This window comes from Onychostoma macrolepis, chromosome 06, assembly GCF_012432095.1.
Source record: "Onychostoma macrolepis isolate SWU-2019 chromosome 06, ASM1243209v1, whole genome shotgun sequence".
NCBI classification, from domain to species: Eukaryota; Metazoa; Chordata; class Actinopteri; order Cypriniformes; family Cyprinidae; genus Onychostoma; species Onychostoma macrolepis.
The window spans coordinates 11140418-11158487 of record NC_081160.1 but is presented as its reverse complement, the minus strand read 5'-3'; the positions used below and the strand labels follow the sequence as shown (position 1 = coordinate 11158487).

Here is an 18070-nt window from a genome sequence, read left to right as displayed (position 1 = left end):
GTTATACAGCAGAAAATACTATAATACTTCAGTTAGTTAATTTATTGTAGTTGATTGACAGATAATTCAGTATTTTCAATGTTAATTCAACGATACCATTCATAATTCAAAAGCATTTTAATTTATTTATTATAATCACCATTTAAAATTTTATTTTTTATTTTATTATGTCAGTTGGTCAACTTGCAGACATCTTACATAACATTAGTGAAACATTTTATGGCTTCAAACCATAATATTCTCATAACAATTAAAATAAGACATTGTACTGAAATAAATTTAAACATAAAAATAGTTGAAACTGGCATCTATATTCATGTCTGTGTTTGATATAAATCTTTGCCTAGAATCCCACAAAAAAGCTTAAATGTTATCGTTGCCATTATTATTAAGACTCAAAGATGTAAAATGGTTGTGTCAGGTAAGGACCTTGCACTTGCAGAATTATTGGTTCAGATAACTATTTTAATATGAAAAAATTGTCTCTGTTTTTGCCCACACAATGAAAGTCAGTGGAATCCAATGTGGTTTGTACACTAGTGACTTTTAAAATATCTTCCACGGTTCCACAGAATAAAGAATCAGTTTCAGGTAAACTATGAAAGAATTGTCATTTTATGTGTTTTATGTGAGCTTCACATAAACACTCATAAAAAATACCCATTCCTAACATACAATTTCTACATTTTTAAAAAGCATATCAGGGTAGACCATAGATTTATGGTATTTCTGTTTCTATCTGAGGTTAAAGCATAATATTGAAAATTTCTCAGATTTTTATTTTTTATTTATTTTTTAAGCATTCAGTACCAGACGTCCCCAGCAAGGTATTGGGTCTTTAGTCTTTATTAGTTTTGGCTAAGCATTGCTCTTCTTTGTGGGTGAATCTGATGGTTTCAAAAAAATATGGTGTCTGTTTTGGGCAGATTTTAATTCAAAAATTAATTTCTGATGACGAAGTGATAAATACTCTGTAATGTAATGTTTTAAAATCATGTAATATATTTTTAATTATACACACTTTCAATGCAGTAGCTACACAATAATATAGTGTGAAATCAATTTAAAGTGTCTTTAACATATATACATATTTAACATATTTCTAAAAATTAACATTGTGCATGAGTAGAAAATATGTTCTTATTTTCAGATTTATTTATGACTGCCTTTTTATTAACAAACAAATCCAACTAGCAATGGATGGTATTTGCAAAATGACAATTTATGTTGAAACCTGTAAGAGTACAACAGGTCAACTACTGTATAAGGCAATAAATAAATAAATAAATAAATAAATAAATGCTGCTGCTTTAACATTTTATCAAGCGGGGAAATTGTAATTGCTCTACATAATTTTTATCAAATCATAACAAAACATATTATGGATTATATACATACAGTGGATAAATTGGTTATAAAACATACATAGAATTGTCCTTACATGTTTATTTTTTCTACAATAGAAATAAACAGTGAAACAATCAATAATAACAGAACGTTTTTCTTGTAAAAATCACTGCATCACTGATGTGTAGATCTTCTGATTAGATCAGAATGTAAAGCACTAGCAAAAACAAACAAACAAACAATAACACTACAATAATGTTAACATTCATATCAAACACAAAATGCCTCTTAATCAAAAGACCACAGCTAGTCACAACCAGTAACACAACAACACATAACAATTATATAAAATATCAATATATTTAGATTCTGTGTTATGGTTACTTTCTTAAAGTGCATAAGGGCAGAAACCCACAGAGTATGTGCTTTAATAAGCATGATGAATCAGTAAATATAATCATTTAAATACTTATTTTATACCATCATTTCTAGTTCTCTATTTTTCTATAAAACATACAACTGTTTGAATAAAATTACTCTAAAAAATATTCAGACTTTTAAGAAAAAGGCAGAGGTACTATTAGCTACACATCAGTGTGGTAAACTATAAATAACAAAGAAAATGATACCATCAACTGATGTATTAAACTCAGAATCACTGCATTAGTACTGAAGGCTCTCGAAGACAAGGAAATAAAGTTTATCCTCTATCCAAACACAACACAACCTCAGGTGCCAAAGCCATGCCAGTACAGCATCTTTAAGAACTAGCTAGAGCTCTCTCATTCTCAGATCTCTCTATTTTGTATTTGCAATCTCAACAGGGCGATGAGGACATCTGGTCATAGTCAGGACACTTGAGGAGCGCAGGGTAGTTTGAATTCATTTGAAGGGATGCTACGCTGGAGATATCTGAGGGGCTGCGTCCACGAGCCCAGGCATCTGGATGCAGGAACTGACCAGAGTAGTCAGAACAGTTGCTGAGGCGAGGTCGGTAGAAACCCGGATGTGGCCTGTACATCTCCTCTGCAGTGTACCGCTTCATAAACAGGTAGACAGACATTACACCTGCTGCCTGGTGGTGGCACAAATAGACAGAGATTGAAGAGCATATGAAGTGAATTAATTTTTCTTTTTTTTCTTTTGGGTGTTTAGGATACTGGGTCTAATTCACTATTAACTGTGAGAATTTTTTATACTTACACACACAGGAAAATTTAGCAAGAAACAAATTCCACCATATTCACAGCAGGTGCATACACATATGAATTAGTACTTAACCACCTGGTTACAGTATAAATTAATTTATACTATTCTAAACGACAGAATGTTATAGTGGTTAATAATTTGCATTAAGCACAACCAAACTATATCCGTGCTACAGCTTTTCGCACCTCAGCACAAGTGCAGAGAAAGTTGAAGCAAAAGAGTGAAATTAAAAAATATATATATTGTAAATAAATAAAGCATAAGGTATGCTAACAAATGTAGTTTCACCAGTACAGTTGCACAGGTTAAAAAACGTTGTGGCTAAACATTCCTTCCTATTTCAGAGTAGTTAGACTCTGATTAATTATAAGCTATTACCTCCTCAGTGCCTTGTCTTCTTTTATACACCAGCCCCACTGGCATTTGTACACACAATGAAGGAATGTTCTAAATTTGGATGTCCCAGGATGGGTTGAATCATTAAGTGCATTTGCATTTGCTTAAATGCCTGTTGGCATTGGGACATGCACTAAAAAGCTTGGACCTATCAGTGAACCTAGAAAAACAGGGAAGAAACTGGTGGTATTGCACGGCTAATCCAAGGAAATGCTGGACTTCCTTGTGATTTTTCAGCACAAATGGCTTCCGCTTTACTGGAAACTGCCAAAATACTTTTATCATTGATGATATTCCTCAGGATTGTTACTTCTTGAAGGCAGAATTTACTTTCCAGAATTTAAATGTTAAACCAGCATCTCATGAAAAACAGAGATCAAGCAAGTGCTGAGTAAAGTACAGTGAACAGATTATATTTCAAAAACAGCATCATAGCTATTAAACTATATCTTGTTATGATTTTAAATCTGTATTTAACCTCAGAATGATCTGAAAATAAGTCTGAGTTTGTGGTGGCTGTGCTTTAAAATGAAAATATTATAATCTTAATTCAAGTGATGAAGCATTTTGAAAGTCTGACAGTAATCAGTTTTGAGTACTACTGTAAGGTTAACTAGCCTGGTTTACATGTTTAATTAAAACAAACTTGCAGTTGAAAACGTTAGAAATTTAGAAGTGTAATCAAAAAGGTAATCAAATGTAATCAGTTACATTACTTTAATAAAGTAATTGAAATAGTTACACTACTTATTACATTTTAAATAGGATAACTTGTAATCTGTAATCAGTTTTACAAAGTAACCTTACTAACACTGGCCACAGGACCCACAAATCAGATCTGAACAGTTACGATACACAGTAAATCATGTAAATCAGATTCCAATGAAATTCACTAATAATCAGATTTTGGCTCACAGCATGAACATAGCAAAACAGTGGTTGGCATGCAGTTCTGAGTTTGGTTTTTCATGATGTTTTTTTTTTTTATGAAGTATGTGGTTTATCATGAAAATGGAATACATAAATTTGTGATATTTGGTGGTCTAAAATGCTGTACACCTTTTTTTTTTCTTTTTTTTTTTATCATGTTCAGTATGATCTTCAGTGGGGACACAAAAATGACCTGTTGGGCAACTGGAGATACTGGAGAAACAATAGTGCATAATTGCATGTGGTCCTGATTCCATAAAAAGGCTTGAACAGAAATGCTTGTGGAGAATGTCTGGATTCTGAAGGAGCAAACTGCACACAGTTGGTTCTTGAACTTAATTTAGAATCATTTTTAGTTCAAACTTATTGGTAAATTAAGCATTATAAAATCTACGCAAACAGATTTTTCACACAGCTAGTGAATGAGACCCACTGTCTTTAATATTTACACAAATGTACAAAGTTAAGTGGAAGTGTTACCTCAGTAAGCAGGAAGGAGACTGCAGCAAAAGCAAAAGACCAGCCATATTTATAACTGAAATAAGCTTCATTCGTTTTTGTTCTGTTTAGCATCTCATCGTTAATACTGGATATATACAAGACCAGACCCACCACCAGGGACAGACCTGCATCAGAAATAAAGAGCAAATGAGCCGAAGAAAAATAAAGAGGAAATGAGCTGTAGCAGGGACGTGCAGAGAGTTCCTCAGGGGTAGGGGCTCAAATGTAAAAAAAAAAAAAATAAAAAAAAAAATATATATATATATAGGTCAAAAGATTGGATACATTGCTATTTTATATTTTTGCAAGAAGTCACTTATAGTCATCAAGCCTGCATTTGTTTGATCAAAATTTTAATATACTTAATGCATTTTATGTAATGCTGATTTATTAGCAATGTTCAAAACCTGTGATACTTTAAAAAAAAAAAAAGGATTATTTGATGAATAAAAAGTTAAATAAGAACAGCATTTATTTCAAATATAACTTTTGTAGCAATATACACTACCGTTCAGGTCAGTATTTTTTTTTTTTTTTTTTAAGAAATTAGTTTTAATTCAGCAAAGATTTGTTAAATTGATAGAAACAGTGATAGTAAAGATTGATATTGTTAGAAAACATCTCTATTTTGAATGAATTCTGTTCTTTTTAACTTTTTATTTATCAATGAACCCCAAAAAAGTATCACAGGTTCCAAAAAAAAAAAATAAAAAAAAAAAATTAAGCAGCACAACTGATAATAAATCAGCATATTAGTGTGATTTCTGAAGGACCATGCATTGAAGAATGGAGTAATGATGCTGAAAATTCAGCTTTGAATAACAGAAATAAAGATTTTATTAAAATAAATGTATATTAAAATAGAAACATTTCTTTTAAATTGTAATAATATTTCACAATATTAGGCTACAGGTTTTTTCTGTATTTTTGATCAAATAAATGCAGGCTTGATAAGCATAAGACACTTTCATAATGCTGTATAATTATCAAAAATGGTAATATAATAAAGTTCTTTCACGTCACCATTTCGCCAGTCTACATTTCACATAACAGGCCTGTAGGTGGCACTTGGGCTTCATTAATTATGAGAGTTTCATCAAATAGTAAATGGTGTATATCATACACAAAAAGTGAATTGAATAGCCTACTGATTACCATTATTGCTGAACGGTTTTGTGCAGTGCTTTTGTAGTCATTTAGCATACATTTTCCCAGCGATGTAATTTGATTTATAAAATGAGACAAACCGCAGATCCAGATCGCTCCACAAATAAACTCGTCTGTCCAGTCTCATTTTCAACCGATTCATGAATAAGAACGGAAAATAACCGCTCCACTTCACATATTGTCCAATGAAATTTGAACTTCTTGTGCCAGATCATGATTTGTTGATGTATTATAGCTACATGACTAATGGACATTGATGAATTATGTATTATTCTAAAATATGTACTATATGGATCTTTAATTAAATCGACACACTAGCTTTGATTATTGATGAATTTTTTTTAAAATATTGTTTGGTTTATTTTTTCCTTCCGTCGACCCATAGGCACTCACTGAAAGAACCATATATATATATATATATATATATAGCCTACTACACTTTAGTCTTCCAAACATGAACAGTTTTATTATTATTCTCATTATCAGTTTTTATTAGTTAATTCTTATTTTTTATCTATTCAGTCATTAGAAAAAAGTTATTCTCTGAAACTTATTATAAAGAAGTATACTTCTGTTAAGCAACATGACATGATTCATTCTTCCTGGCTATATATATACACTGAACACTTCTTCAAACAAATACCCACCTGACAGGATAAAAAAGATTCCAGAGATGAAAGCCAGAATAGTGCGTTGAGGGCGGATGTGTCCAATATTACTCAGCACAAAGCCAATGAACATGAAGAATAGACTGACCAGCGGGAAAGGAGTAGCAGAGCGAATCATTTCTGTGAACAAACCAAAATAAATAATTACTTACGATGGATACCTGATACTTCTACAACCTCTCACCATTAATGTAGAAGACAAAAAAAAAAAACATTAAATACAATATTATTATTATTATTATCTGTAATGTTCTCTAATGCCCTCTTGTGGACCCTAAAGGACACATACAGAACAAAATCACATTGTACATGTGAGGCTTGGTGTTCATGTGAGGATCATGTGAGGGTTTAAATGCCACTGATTAGTTGACTAGACAAACATGAGGTATTATTGGACATCAATTCTTACTCAGACAAACTGAAAATCATTCAACCATTTAGTGACCTCTGACATGGCAATGACATACATATGCAAATCAAGAACTACATTATATAATACACTGCATAATGGGTACACTGAAATAAAAACAAACAAACAAATAAATAAATGCTTATATGTCTGTCTAAATTTAATTAAATTAATATTGTAACCACTCAACTGCCCTTCAAATTTGTGTTCAGTTGTTAAGGTAGTTTGTTTCTGAGGTTGTTCCAGGTTTTTTTTTTTTTTTTTATTCCACTACTGTAGAATCAGTTATTTTTTGTTAGTGCTGTAGTGGCCAGTGACTAAACAACATTTAGAAAGATGCATTTTTATTTCAGAAGAGCTATCTTTACATCAAATTTAGGAGACGTTTACTCACTCAGAACACTGGCCGTAGACTCTGACGTCATTTGAACATTCATGGGCATCACATACTCTATTGTAAAGCAGCGCCCCTTCTCCTCTCCTTGAAAAAAAATTAAAATAAAAACCTGAAAATTGCTACCATGACAGCATAAAATACAGGATGCAATGATCATATTCATTTTAAATAAAGATACATTTATGTAATCAGATTACACACCTCAAAATATTGACAGATGAATAGAATAGAATAGAATAGAATAGAACAGTATAAATTAAAAAAGTGATACAATATGCTTTCCCACATTAATTAATTAAAACATAAAGGCATGTTATTATTATTATTACTACTACTACTGCTGCTGCTGCTATTAAGAAGAAGAACGAGCTTGTACTTAACTGACTCAATGTTGCGAGATTTGCAATAGTATACCTGACACAAATGGAATTTTTAAATATGCTTTAGACTAAATTTACACACAGTTTGTTTTTTAACCAGTGGACCACAATCAGTATGTCAGCTACACTGCTGAGTGCAAAGGTTTGTAGGTCAAATGTTTTACTTTAGGTTTTTAGTAACAAGGCCACTCGATAACGTATACTTGTCCAGAACCATTTGGACCTATATGGATGTGACCCCAGTGCAGAATGCTATTATATAATCCATTAAGAATAACTTTCACAACGTATGTTTTGCAAGATCTAATGAACAGAATTAAATGATTTTAAGAATGACAAACATAATGTGTCAGCAATAATAATTATATCAGTTAAATACATTACTGTTTGAAAGTTTGGGATCTGTAAAATTTTAACAATATTTCTGGAATGAGTATCTAATTCTCACCAAGGCTGCATTTAGTTTCTTTCTTTTTTTTTAATGCAGTAAAAAACATTAATATTGTGAAAAATTGTTAAAATGTAAAATAGCTGTTTTTGGTATTTTAAGATATTTTTAAATCTAATTTAGCTGAGGGTGAAATTGTAAAGCTGAATTTTCATCAATCCAGTCTTCAGTGTCACACAAACCTTCAAAAATCATCCTAATATGCTGACTTGGTGCTGAGGAAACATCATTACTATCAGTGCTTAAAACATTTGCACTGCCTATTTTTATTTATTTATTTTTTTTGTGGAAACCATGATACACTTTTTATCAAGCACTTATTTAAAATATAAATCTTCTGTAACATGTTAAATGTCTTTACTGACAATTTTGATTAGTTTATTGTGTCCTTACGGAACAAAAGTATAAATGTCTTTCAAAAAAAATCAAAGAAATCTTAGGAAAGAGAGAAAGAGAGGTGAGAGAAGGGACGATACCTGATTTACCAGTTGGTAACACTGTCGCTGGAGCTGGTGACTCTAAATGGAAGAGGAATATAAATCATTTGTTGCCTGTATATCTACAAAGTCCCATTATTTAAATTATAAAACATTCCAGTGTGCTATTTGTGAGGTAAGGGCAGTACAGGGTGAAACAGGAAGAGGTACAGAATCTGCTATGCAAGACTGTACAGTGTTGAAAGATTAGTTAGTGAAAAGGACTGGATTATAGACCAAAGATAGTATAGAGAAATCCTTGTTTCAAAAAGCCCCTAAGAGGTTTCTGACTCTTACGGTGGTTCTGTTGTGGCCATCCTCTAATGCATTGGTGAAGTAGGGTTTTCAGGAACATCTTGGTTAAATATTGTATGTCATAGTGGCTCCCTGAGTAGTGAACGAGATGCTGCATAGCTGGCCATGCTTCTTGGTTACTGATTTCTTCCTGGCGTCAGTACCACAGCTAATAAATTGGCATGTTTTATACAGTCTTCAGACAATCGTCATACCTGGGGGTGTTCCCATAACATCAGCTACTGCAGCGTCTCGTTCCTTCCTATTCAGGGAACCAAGGTTGCATACGTAAACTAAGATGTTATATATACACCTTAAGGACTAACAGTGTCTCACAGAAAGTGCATATATTGACATGCAGGCACTCACTCACCTGCAAGAAAACAGACCCTCCATAGCCCTGAATGGAGAGACATACGGATTTCAGTGCTCTGATTGAGAGGTAGGATGACCCCCTCCTCCAGGTAGAGCCAGTAGTCAGTGCTGACAGCAATACCCAGCAGCCCCAGACTACACACGGCAAACACACTGCTAAGGAGTGTCAGTGCCTTCCTGCCACACAGACTCATCTTTCACACCAGCAGCAGAGGGCACAAGCTGTAGAAAACAGGAGCTGTAGTGAGAGAGGGGAAGAAAAAAGCTTAACTTAAACTGCAATTTAACATCCAAATAGTTTTTTAATATATATTTTAAAATGTAATGAAAATAGTTCTTAAATATTAAAAAAGCCTGCAAAAGACGTCTAACAAAAAGTCTAACACTAACAACACAGGAATTGTTCTTTGCATTAGGTATGTTTCTCAAGTGTTATGTTAGGGTGTAAAGCCTCAAAGAAAAATTAGCTCAATGTGCTATGATTACGTCCTCGACACCTGATTATGGTCAGGGGTGGCTCATCTATTGACTGCTGAAATTTCACTCTTTTGTTGGTACATCACACACCTCCAGATATGTCGCTTGCTAGTAGTAGCATTCATGATGCATTTTGAATTTGTTTGTAAAGGTTGTTTCTGTTTACACCACAGCAAGAACATTTACAAACCTTGAATTGAAAGCTACTGTTCCAGTAGTGGCTAATAGCTAAGTGCCTCCTCTGACATGACTCCTCTGAGCCCCACATATGACATACAGTGAAACGATACATAATATGGCTACAAAATTAAGAATTAATTTCAACGACTTGTTAATTTGTGGCCACCTCTGATTGAGGTATTCCTTAATTTTAGTTTTAGTGAAATCGTGGCCACAATAGATGAAGTTCATTTAGTTTTTTGATTTGATTTCTGTTTTTATATTATTATTATTTTTTCATTTAAAACAGTTTTGTTGTATATGACCAGATGTCCTTTAGATGTCCACTACCTTATTCCACTTCAAAAACAAAATAAATTGTGTTCATACTTTTCTAAATGGTGGCTGTTCCAAGAGCATCCTAATTTGGCCAAAAATGCAGTGGTTACCTCAAATAGCAGTGTGATCACAATTGAATTTCAAGAGAATACTTCCACTGGATTTAAGAAAGACAGCTCCGGTGGCCAAGGAGCTTGACTGACCAATTATTCCAGCAGGCCCTACACTGAGGGTTGCGAGCCTAGAGTTTGTAACGACTTCCATGTCAGAGCCTCCACTTGGCTGCCACTTAGAGCCATGTCATTGTATTCCTATTGTTCTTTGCTTTCTTCCTATATCAGTTCCCTGTGCTACCTTGAGTGTTGCCATAGCTTTCCTCATTTTTTGTCATATAAATTCATTAGCTCCACCCTCCTTGTTACCCTGTGCATATAAACCTCTGTTTTTGCCTGGTTCTGTGATTTACCCGTGTTTGTTTCTACATCTTGTTATTAAAGTCTGCTTGCATTTGGATCCATCTCTTCTCGCTTTCATACCCAGCATAACACAAACAAACGCAAGCTGTTTTTATAGGTCGTGTCATCTGATCTTAAAGTTTTCTTTAGGGCTGCCCTTTAAAATAGTTAAAGGCAGACCTAGATGATGAGAAGAGGCTTAGTCGACCAAATTTTAATTAGTTGGTTGGTCACAAGCAAAAAATAAATAAATAAAAAAATAAAATAAAAAAATAAAGAAATAAATAACACTCAACAGGAAGTAACAAAGTCACAGAGTATGTGATGGACAGATCATTTTGACAACCGCCCCTGGCCAAGTGTTAGTTTAACAATTATTTTTTTTGTATGTGAATGCTGATTTAGGTGAATATTATGAAAGATGTTTGGTACAAAGCTTTGCTTACAAAATAAACAATAGCAATTAAACGCTACATTGCAACCATTGAAACATTTAGATTCATGCCGAAAGAGAGCGAGGTACATGAGACCGTACATTTAAGCCACATGCCAGCTTTGTATTCTGTTTTGCAATCTGGTCACCCCATTTTCTTATTTACCACCCATTTCTGTTTGTTAGACTTTGGTAAGACCTGTTAAGTTTATTAATATAGTACATTTCACATGTGCTGTTAAGTTTAGTTTTCTCTGGCAGCGCAATATTACATATATTCTTAAAGTCTTGCACATGCAGAACATAAAATTTGCAGTTCTGCCCTTTTACAAGTGTCTGTTACTTTGGAACACCAGGAGAAGACATTAAGACATTAGACAAGAGATGGTCTCTGTCCTGCTTGTGTCCCATATTATATTAACATATTACTATCAGATACTGTATTCCTGAAAATGTGTGATATATATAAAATATTTTTCGGCCTGAAACAAAAACTTACAAAAGCATGGATGTTTACCTAAAATGTCTGTAATACTAACACACACACACACACACACACACACACACACACACACACACACACACACACACACACACACACACACACACACACACACACACACACATAAACAAATAAATTACCCTGGATACATTGCTTCTCTGCTGAGCAATCATTGCAAGGTTGTAAGTTTGAATACGATTTGGTCCTGAAAAGGTCCGTGAGCCACGATTTGAATTCAGGACGCCCGAAGCTCAACGGCACTATATGCCGGGGTGCTGCCTATGCACGAGGCTATTGACGCCAACATGAATCAGCATTTTTGAGTTAATTAGTGATGAGTGATAAATTAATGATTGGTTACATTTTATTTTAAGGTGTCCTTGTTGCCGTGTAATTATACATTTAAGTACTGAGTAATTATTAATTAACTACATGTACTTATTGTATGGTTTGGGTTTAGCTTAGGGTTACTTGCATGTAATTATGCATAATTTATTGTTATTATAATAGTAATGTAACATGTGTGAAAAGGACACCTTAAAATAATGTGTTACTGAATGATCTATTGACTCACTTGTACAGACACTCACTTGTTGTCACCATATTCACCTGCAATGAAGTCACTGAAAAATCCTAAAGCTTTAACACACAGACTGACAGCTTGTCTAGAACTCACAGAGAAGCAGAGTGCTACAGAAGTCCTAGTGCTGATATTGATGAAATGTCAGCACTCTTGGTATTTTTAGTAACTAATGTTAACAAATATATGCAAATTACTTTGGCATACTCATCTCTGACCAGTAACAAAAAACTTCCCGACTGTAACATTGAAATGTGCATTTTCTGTGTAGCTGTTTGAAACAATGTGTATTGTGAAAAAAGTTATACAAATAAATCTGAATTGAAAAATTGAACTGAATTTTCAAAGTCCAAAACATAAAACACACAAGCCAGCTCAATACACATCAATTTTATTACATGTCATCATAGACACACATAGACAGTAGTGAATATAATCTTGTTAATATTAATAAATAATTATTGGCTGAAATGTGTTTATTATTTTCATAATGTACTTTAAACATAGTTTAAAATAATGTCAGAAAGATATAAATCCTGCTGTTGTTCCCAGGTTAAAAAAAGTACACTTATAATGTACTTAAAGTGTTCTATTTTTGCGCACTAATTTTGTACTTAATATACTAAAAATGATTCTTTAGTACTTCTTAAGATAACCTTAAGATCAACTAACATACTATCTCTGTATTTAAAAAAATTATTTAGTTACCACTTGTAGTACACTTGAACCCATTTTTTATACACTAGTACACTCAAGTGTACTACAAGTGGTAACTAAATATTTTTTTTAAACACAGAGAGCACATGTTAAGAGCGCATTTTAGTTTATAATCATGGTGTCCCAAAATAGTACAGTTGAGTACACTTAGATGAACTTAAGTTTATCTTAAGAAGCACTAAAGAATAATTTTTAGTATATTTAGTACAAAATTAGTGTGCAAAAACAGAGCACTTTAAGTACATTATGGAAGTGTACTTTTTTAAAACCTGGGTTGATAAATGTTTTACAGATTATATTGTCATGATGCTGAATATTTACTGTCTCATTTAGAGGTCTGTGCCCTCCAGAGGTCACCTTTGTCAGTCGCATATGCCACTGAGGCTGTCTCATTTCACAAAAGCAAACTTGACATTGGAAAACAAGAAAAGAATTAGATTAGATATAGTATGGCCTCAATTACCGAAAATATTATAATGGTTGGTTTTCTGAAATAAGCCTTGATGATGTATGCAACAGACAAATGTGACGGACGGAGCAGTTTTTGAATTGACTGAGTCATCAGTAGGCCAATGGATAGTAAGCCAGGGACTTTATCAGTGCCAAAATTTGTGCAATATTTGTAAAGTGCATGAATGTTTCAATAAAATAATAAAGTTAAACATAAGCATAAGCTATTTAGGTTTTTGAGTTTAATTTTAAAAAACATGACACAATAACATGGGTTACATGAAAAGAGATTTTTACTGTTAAAAAACACCTCAGCGGAAATGCCAATCGTGAAAACCAATCGTGAAACAGCTGTATACATCATTAGAACTAGCAGCCGCTTTGTAGAAATTGTGCAGAATTAGCCAGTGACAGCATTTGAAACACATGGCACTCTGAGTTTGATGGCAGATCACAGTAACATTGCCTCGACACCATCTTAATTCGGACAAAATTTTGAACTGCATTCACTATTTCTAGTTTTACACTAATTGGTCTGTGGAGCACTGCATGAAGACAAACACACCTAATGTCTACAGCAGGGGTAGGCAACGTCGGTCCTGGAGTGCCGCTGTCCTGTAGAGTTTAGCTCCAACCCTAATCAAACACACCTGAACAAGCTAATCATGGTCTTCAGAATTACTAGGGCTACAGGCAGGTGAGGTTTTTTTCAGGCTTGGAGCTAAACTCTGCAGCACATCGGCACTCCAGGACCGACGTTGCCTACCCCTGGTCTACAGTGTGCCTGCTCTAACACTAATAACTTATTTGAAGCAGCCCAAGCCATCATTGCTAGTTCTAAGGTGGTATTTTTAAATTTGTAAGAGAGGTTAGAGAACATCTGTTATGTCAAATCTATGGCAGACTATGGCATAATCTATGGCAACTCTGTGTGGTTTTTCATATTTGTTTATATACATGTTCCATCTGACTTTTTATAAAAGCAATATCACGTTCAGAGTCATGCAGTATGGCTCTGCATGGCTGTGATTACCTATGGTCTTTGTTGTGTCTACAGCTGAATTAAAGCTGTGCTGATATAGATGGTATACACATGATGCCATAGCAGGTGGAGGTGACTGTGGTTACACCAGAGAAGGTCTGTTGTTCTACCATTGGAGAAAGTGTAATGGTCAACATGGATCACATGTGACTTGATAACCAATTACACTGTAGCCTTGACATAATATGACAGTCAATCACTGTTTGCGAATACAATTGAAATGAATGAGTGCCATAAACTGAATCTTATCTGTAGCAAACCTGTCTGCGACTACTCTTATAAAACAGTGTAAACTCTAAAAATAGATCAAAAATTAATGCTGCTCCTGAAAGCTTTGGCAGCTTGGATGATGCCTCGCTAACTATCAGGCAAAAAGACTTTGCAGACAGCATTTGTGCATGAAGCTACCTCACAAAATTGATTTCAGACAGACTTCTGAGGCAGTATAATGGTTTAATGATCTACAGAAAAATACAGAGAGCTTTCGTTAAGCAAGTTTTTAATTGCTACAATACTAATTTCCTGTTAGAAATGACATGAAAAGTGAAAAAGGATAGTCAAAAACTACATTTACACACATATTGACCACCAACCACAATTTTTAGATGCCACATTTATTTATTTTTTTAGCTCAACTGTCGCAAATTGAATGCATAGATTTGTTGTATATCAAAGGCAGTGAATCTGTGCTGGCTTCAAAAATCAATCAGATGAAGGTCTCTTAGAGAAAGGACGTGAAGCAACGGTAACAATGAATTCTGATACCCTCCTGCCTTATAATGCATCTCCCAAAGGCAGCCTTTTTTGCAGCTTTCAGACACAGCCAATGTTTAATGGCAAGCATGTTGAAGCCAATAGTCTGTTGATTCACTAAATGATAAGCTGGTTTTCCACAAAAGCAGTTTATTCAGTGTAGTGAAGCTTCACTGATAACAATTCCCTGCGTACTACAGTGTTACACTTTTTTCTTTCTTTCTTTCTTGGAGGCTTGCCTTAAAGTGGCTTTGGTTACACCTACTGAGTGGCAGTGGCGTGGTGCATTTACAACTTTATGCAAATGATGAGCAGAAAGCACCAGGAGGCAACAAATAGCAGTGAGCAATTAAAATTCATATTGTGCTGGGATTTCATAAATCATATTGTTTATATATTGGATGCTTTGCAGTTGTTGAATGTAAGTATAGCAGCCTGGACACACTGTTAATAATCAGCTTTAATGCTGCAAAAACACTGGAAAAGTGATACCACTGCATAACCTTCAGCCATATTACACAACTGGGCCCTATCCCAAATATCACAATTCATGTGCACTTGTGGTCTTAACTTGCAGACTTACAATGGCCAGTGTCTGTTTAGTCCACAAGAACATAGGGTGTCCAATTCATCAGCTTTCAGAAGAATGCTTGCAACGCCCACTTTGCGGCCACTATATGCACCCTCGATGTGCACTTCTACTGAGCCTGCACTGAAGCGAGCACCTCAGCAAACTTCTACCTGACAGTCAGAGCAGTGTTACATCATGAAAGTGTGGATTCAGAGGAAGAGCGCAATGGTTTAGGATGCCATTTGGGACAGGGCCTGGGATGTGATATTGCTCACATGTATGTCTGTGAATGTTAAATTTGGCAATGCCTGTGTTTGTTTTCTGACACCTGGTATTTATATTAATTCCATTTTTTCTTTCTTTTTCCCTTGGTATTTCTGTTCAAGTGTTCTTGCTGCCATATGGTCATAAATATGGCGGATAAACAGAAAACTCTGGTGACATCAGATGTGCTCTACAAATGATGTAAACATTTATATACATACTCTGAATGTAAAATGTCATTTTGATATAGAAACTGTAGATGCACATAGAATGTACAAATTGCACCATGCCAAAGCTACAAAAGTCCACTTTACAGAACAATCTCATTACAATCAGCAGAGGTACACAGGCTACTGGTAAACTGGCACCCCATATTATTCTGGCTATACTATACAAAAAAAACACTTGTAGGCTAAACATGTTAGTAGTTGTAATTAAGAGTAACGGATAATTATATGAGACAGCATATTGTGGTATATACAGTATGACACTGGAGCCGTTAGATTGTTAGACTACAACAATTAATTTGTAGCCTATTTTACAAATGGGAATACAACGAATTCAATACATCTTTACGGATTACATAATGAAAGAGTTTTTGTTTTCGATTTGAATTTTCGTTTTAAAGTAGTAATTTAAAGCTTTCTATAGATATATTTATCCTATTTGTGACTCAATTAATTGAGTTTCCGCTTAATTCAAGACGAGACGGCAAGCGCATCCTCAGTTTTCCTATTTATTTTATAAAAGCACAATGTTTTGTTGATATTGTGAATGCACACAAATAAAAGTAGACCCTTTACAGTTCCAAATGATGTATTACTCTTACCTTTATGAGCAAAAATTATGGCGTATTTTAAGTTGTTTCCACTATCAAGAAAAAAATGCAAGTGACCGCTCTGGTGCCTCCATGTCCTGAAAAGTGCTTTCAGCTTACACTCTTCACACAAACGATTAGATGCACCTAGTGCACATTTATATAGTTTTAAACATTTAAACTAACATTGCAAAATGCTTTATATCTATAGATTTTATGTTAGGCGAGTTGTGATGATTTGAGAAGGCTAAATTGATCAAACATAGGCAATGATCAGCTCACTGTCTGCTGCTGGCCGCTTGGTTGTTACTTAAAAAAACAAAAACAAACAAACAAACAAAAAACATTTAACGAACAAAAAGTGCTCCAAACGTTTTTATAAATTAACTTAATAAAAAACGAAACGAAATATAATCACTTCACCATTAACCCCCAAAAAAACAAAACAAACAAAAACAAAAACTCGCGTACCCTCGGAAGAAATCCTGCAGCGTAAAACTGAGAGGGAAAGAATCCACACAGCGAAATTCGTAATGACAGCAAACTATTAGCCCACTTCAGAGGCTCCCAGAGAGAGGGAAACTGTCCTTGGTACTGAAGCTGTGAACGACAGCATTCACTGTGGGCTGTGGCAGCCATCATTAATTCTCTCTTCAGTGTACTGTACGTATATTTTTTCCATTAACATATAGACTACATATTTTAATTAAAAATGTATACATATAAACAATAATAAATAATCATGTTAAATAATCAAATTCTCCCTTTATTGAGAGTAGCCTAATCTAACGTTTATTTGTTGTTTTTATTAGTCTGCCTGCTCGAGAAGGTGTTGTTTGTCTTCAAGGACCTGTTATATGTTATATGAGACACACTGTTTCAGACACTGCACAGAACGTCAATAATCCAACTTCTCCACCATTTGCGTTCATTGCCAAAAACAGCATTGCCAAAATCACGCAGCAAATAAAAAGTTTCTGATACAGTGAGAATTTTAACAAGAACATGTGGATAACAATGATGTTTAGTGGTATCTGAACGAGTCTTATGAAATGTTACAGCACTTTAAATCTGCACATGAACTCATATTAACCAGTGCTATAATCGCCTACATGACGCACACAACAGAGTAGTTCCACATACCTGCGCTGAGACGTATGTGCCTTTGTAGCGCGCGTTCTTCAGTTCTTCTCAAGCAAATGTTGAACAGCCTTTATCTAATCGCAGAGAGGTTTGCTGAAGTCGAACCTCTAAAACCTGTCACACATGTTTAGGGTGAGAAGCGTCTCTCATCATGCTGGGCTTAGTGTTGGTGATGCTCTAACATCTCTCTCCCTCTCTCCGCACGTCAATGACGGGTCACTGACCGACAGCTACACAACGACTGTTTGTATGCGTAGCCTACTGTGTCATTGCTCTTGTTTTATTGGTTTTAGATAGATGATGTAGCCTGTTGTTTGCTGTGTCACTACTGTTATGGATGTTGTATTTGGGGTAATGTTATCGTTGCAGAG

General features: G+C 34.5%; 1 protein-coding gene across 1 annotated transcript; it reads right to left on the bottom strand.

The window, feature by feature from the left end:
• Nucleotides 1–979: 979 nt before the first annotated feature.
• cacng5a (calcium channel, voltage-dependent, gamma subunit 5a) lies at nucleotides 980–17804 on the bottom strand. Its single transcript, XM_058779361.1, has 7 exons — nucleotides 17700–17804; nucleotides 8996–9235; nucleotides 8329–8370; nucleotides 7022–7108; nucleotides 6198–6338; nucleotides 4363–4508; nucleotides 980–2422 (listed from the first exon to the last, which is right to left on the bottom strand). The coding sequence occupies exons 2-7, from the start codon at nucleotides 9189–9191 to the stop codon at nucleotides 2165–2167; spliced, it is 870 nt and encodes a 289-aa protein (XP_058635344.1). The 5' UTR covers nucleotides 9192–9235; nucleotides 17700–17804; the 3' UTR covers nucleotides 980–2164.
• Nucleotides 17805–18070: the final 266 nt, after the last annotated feature.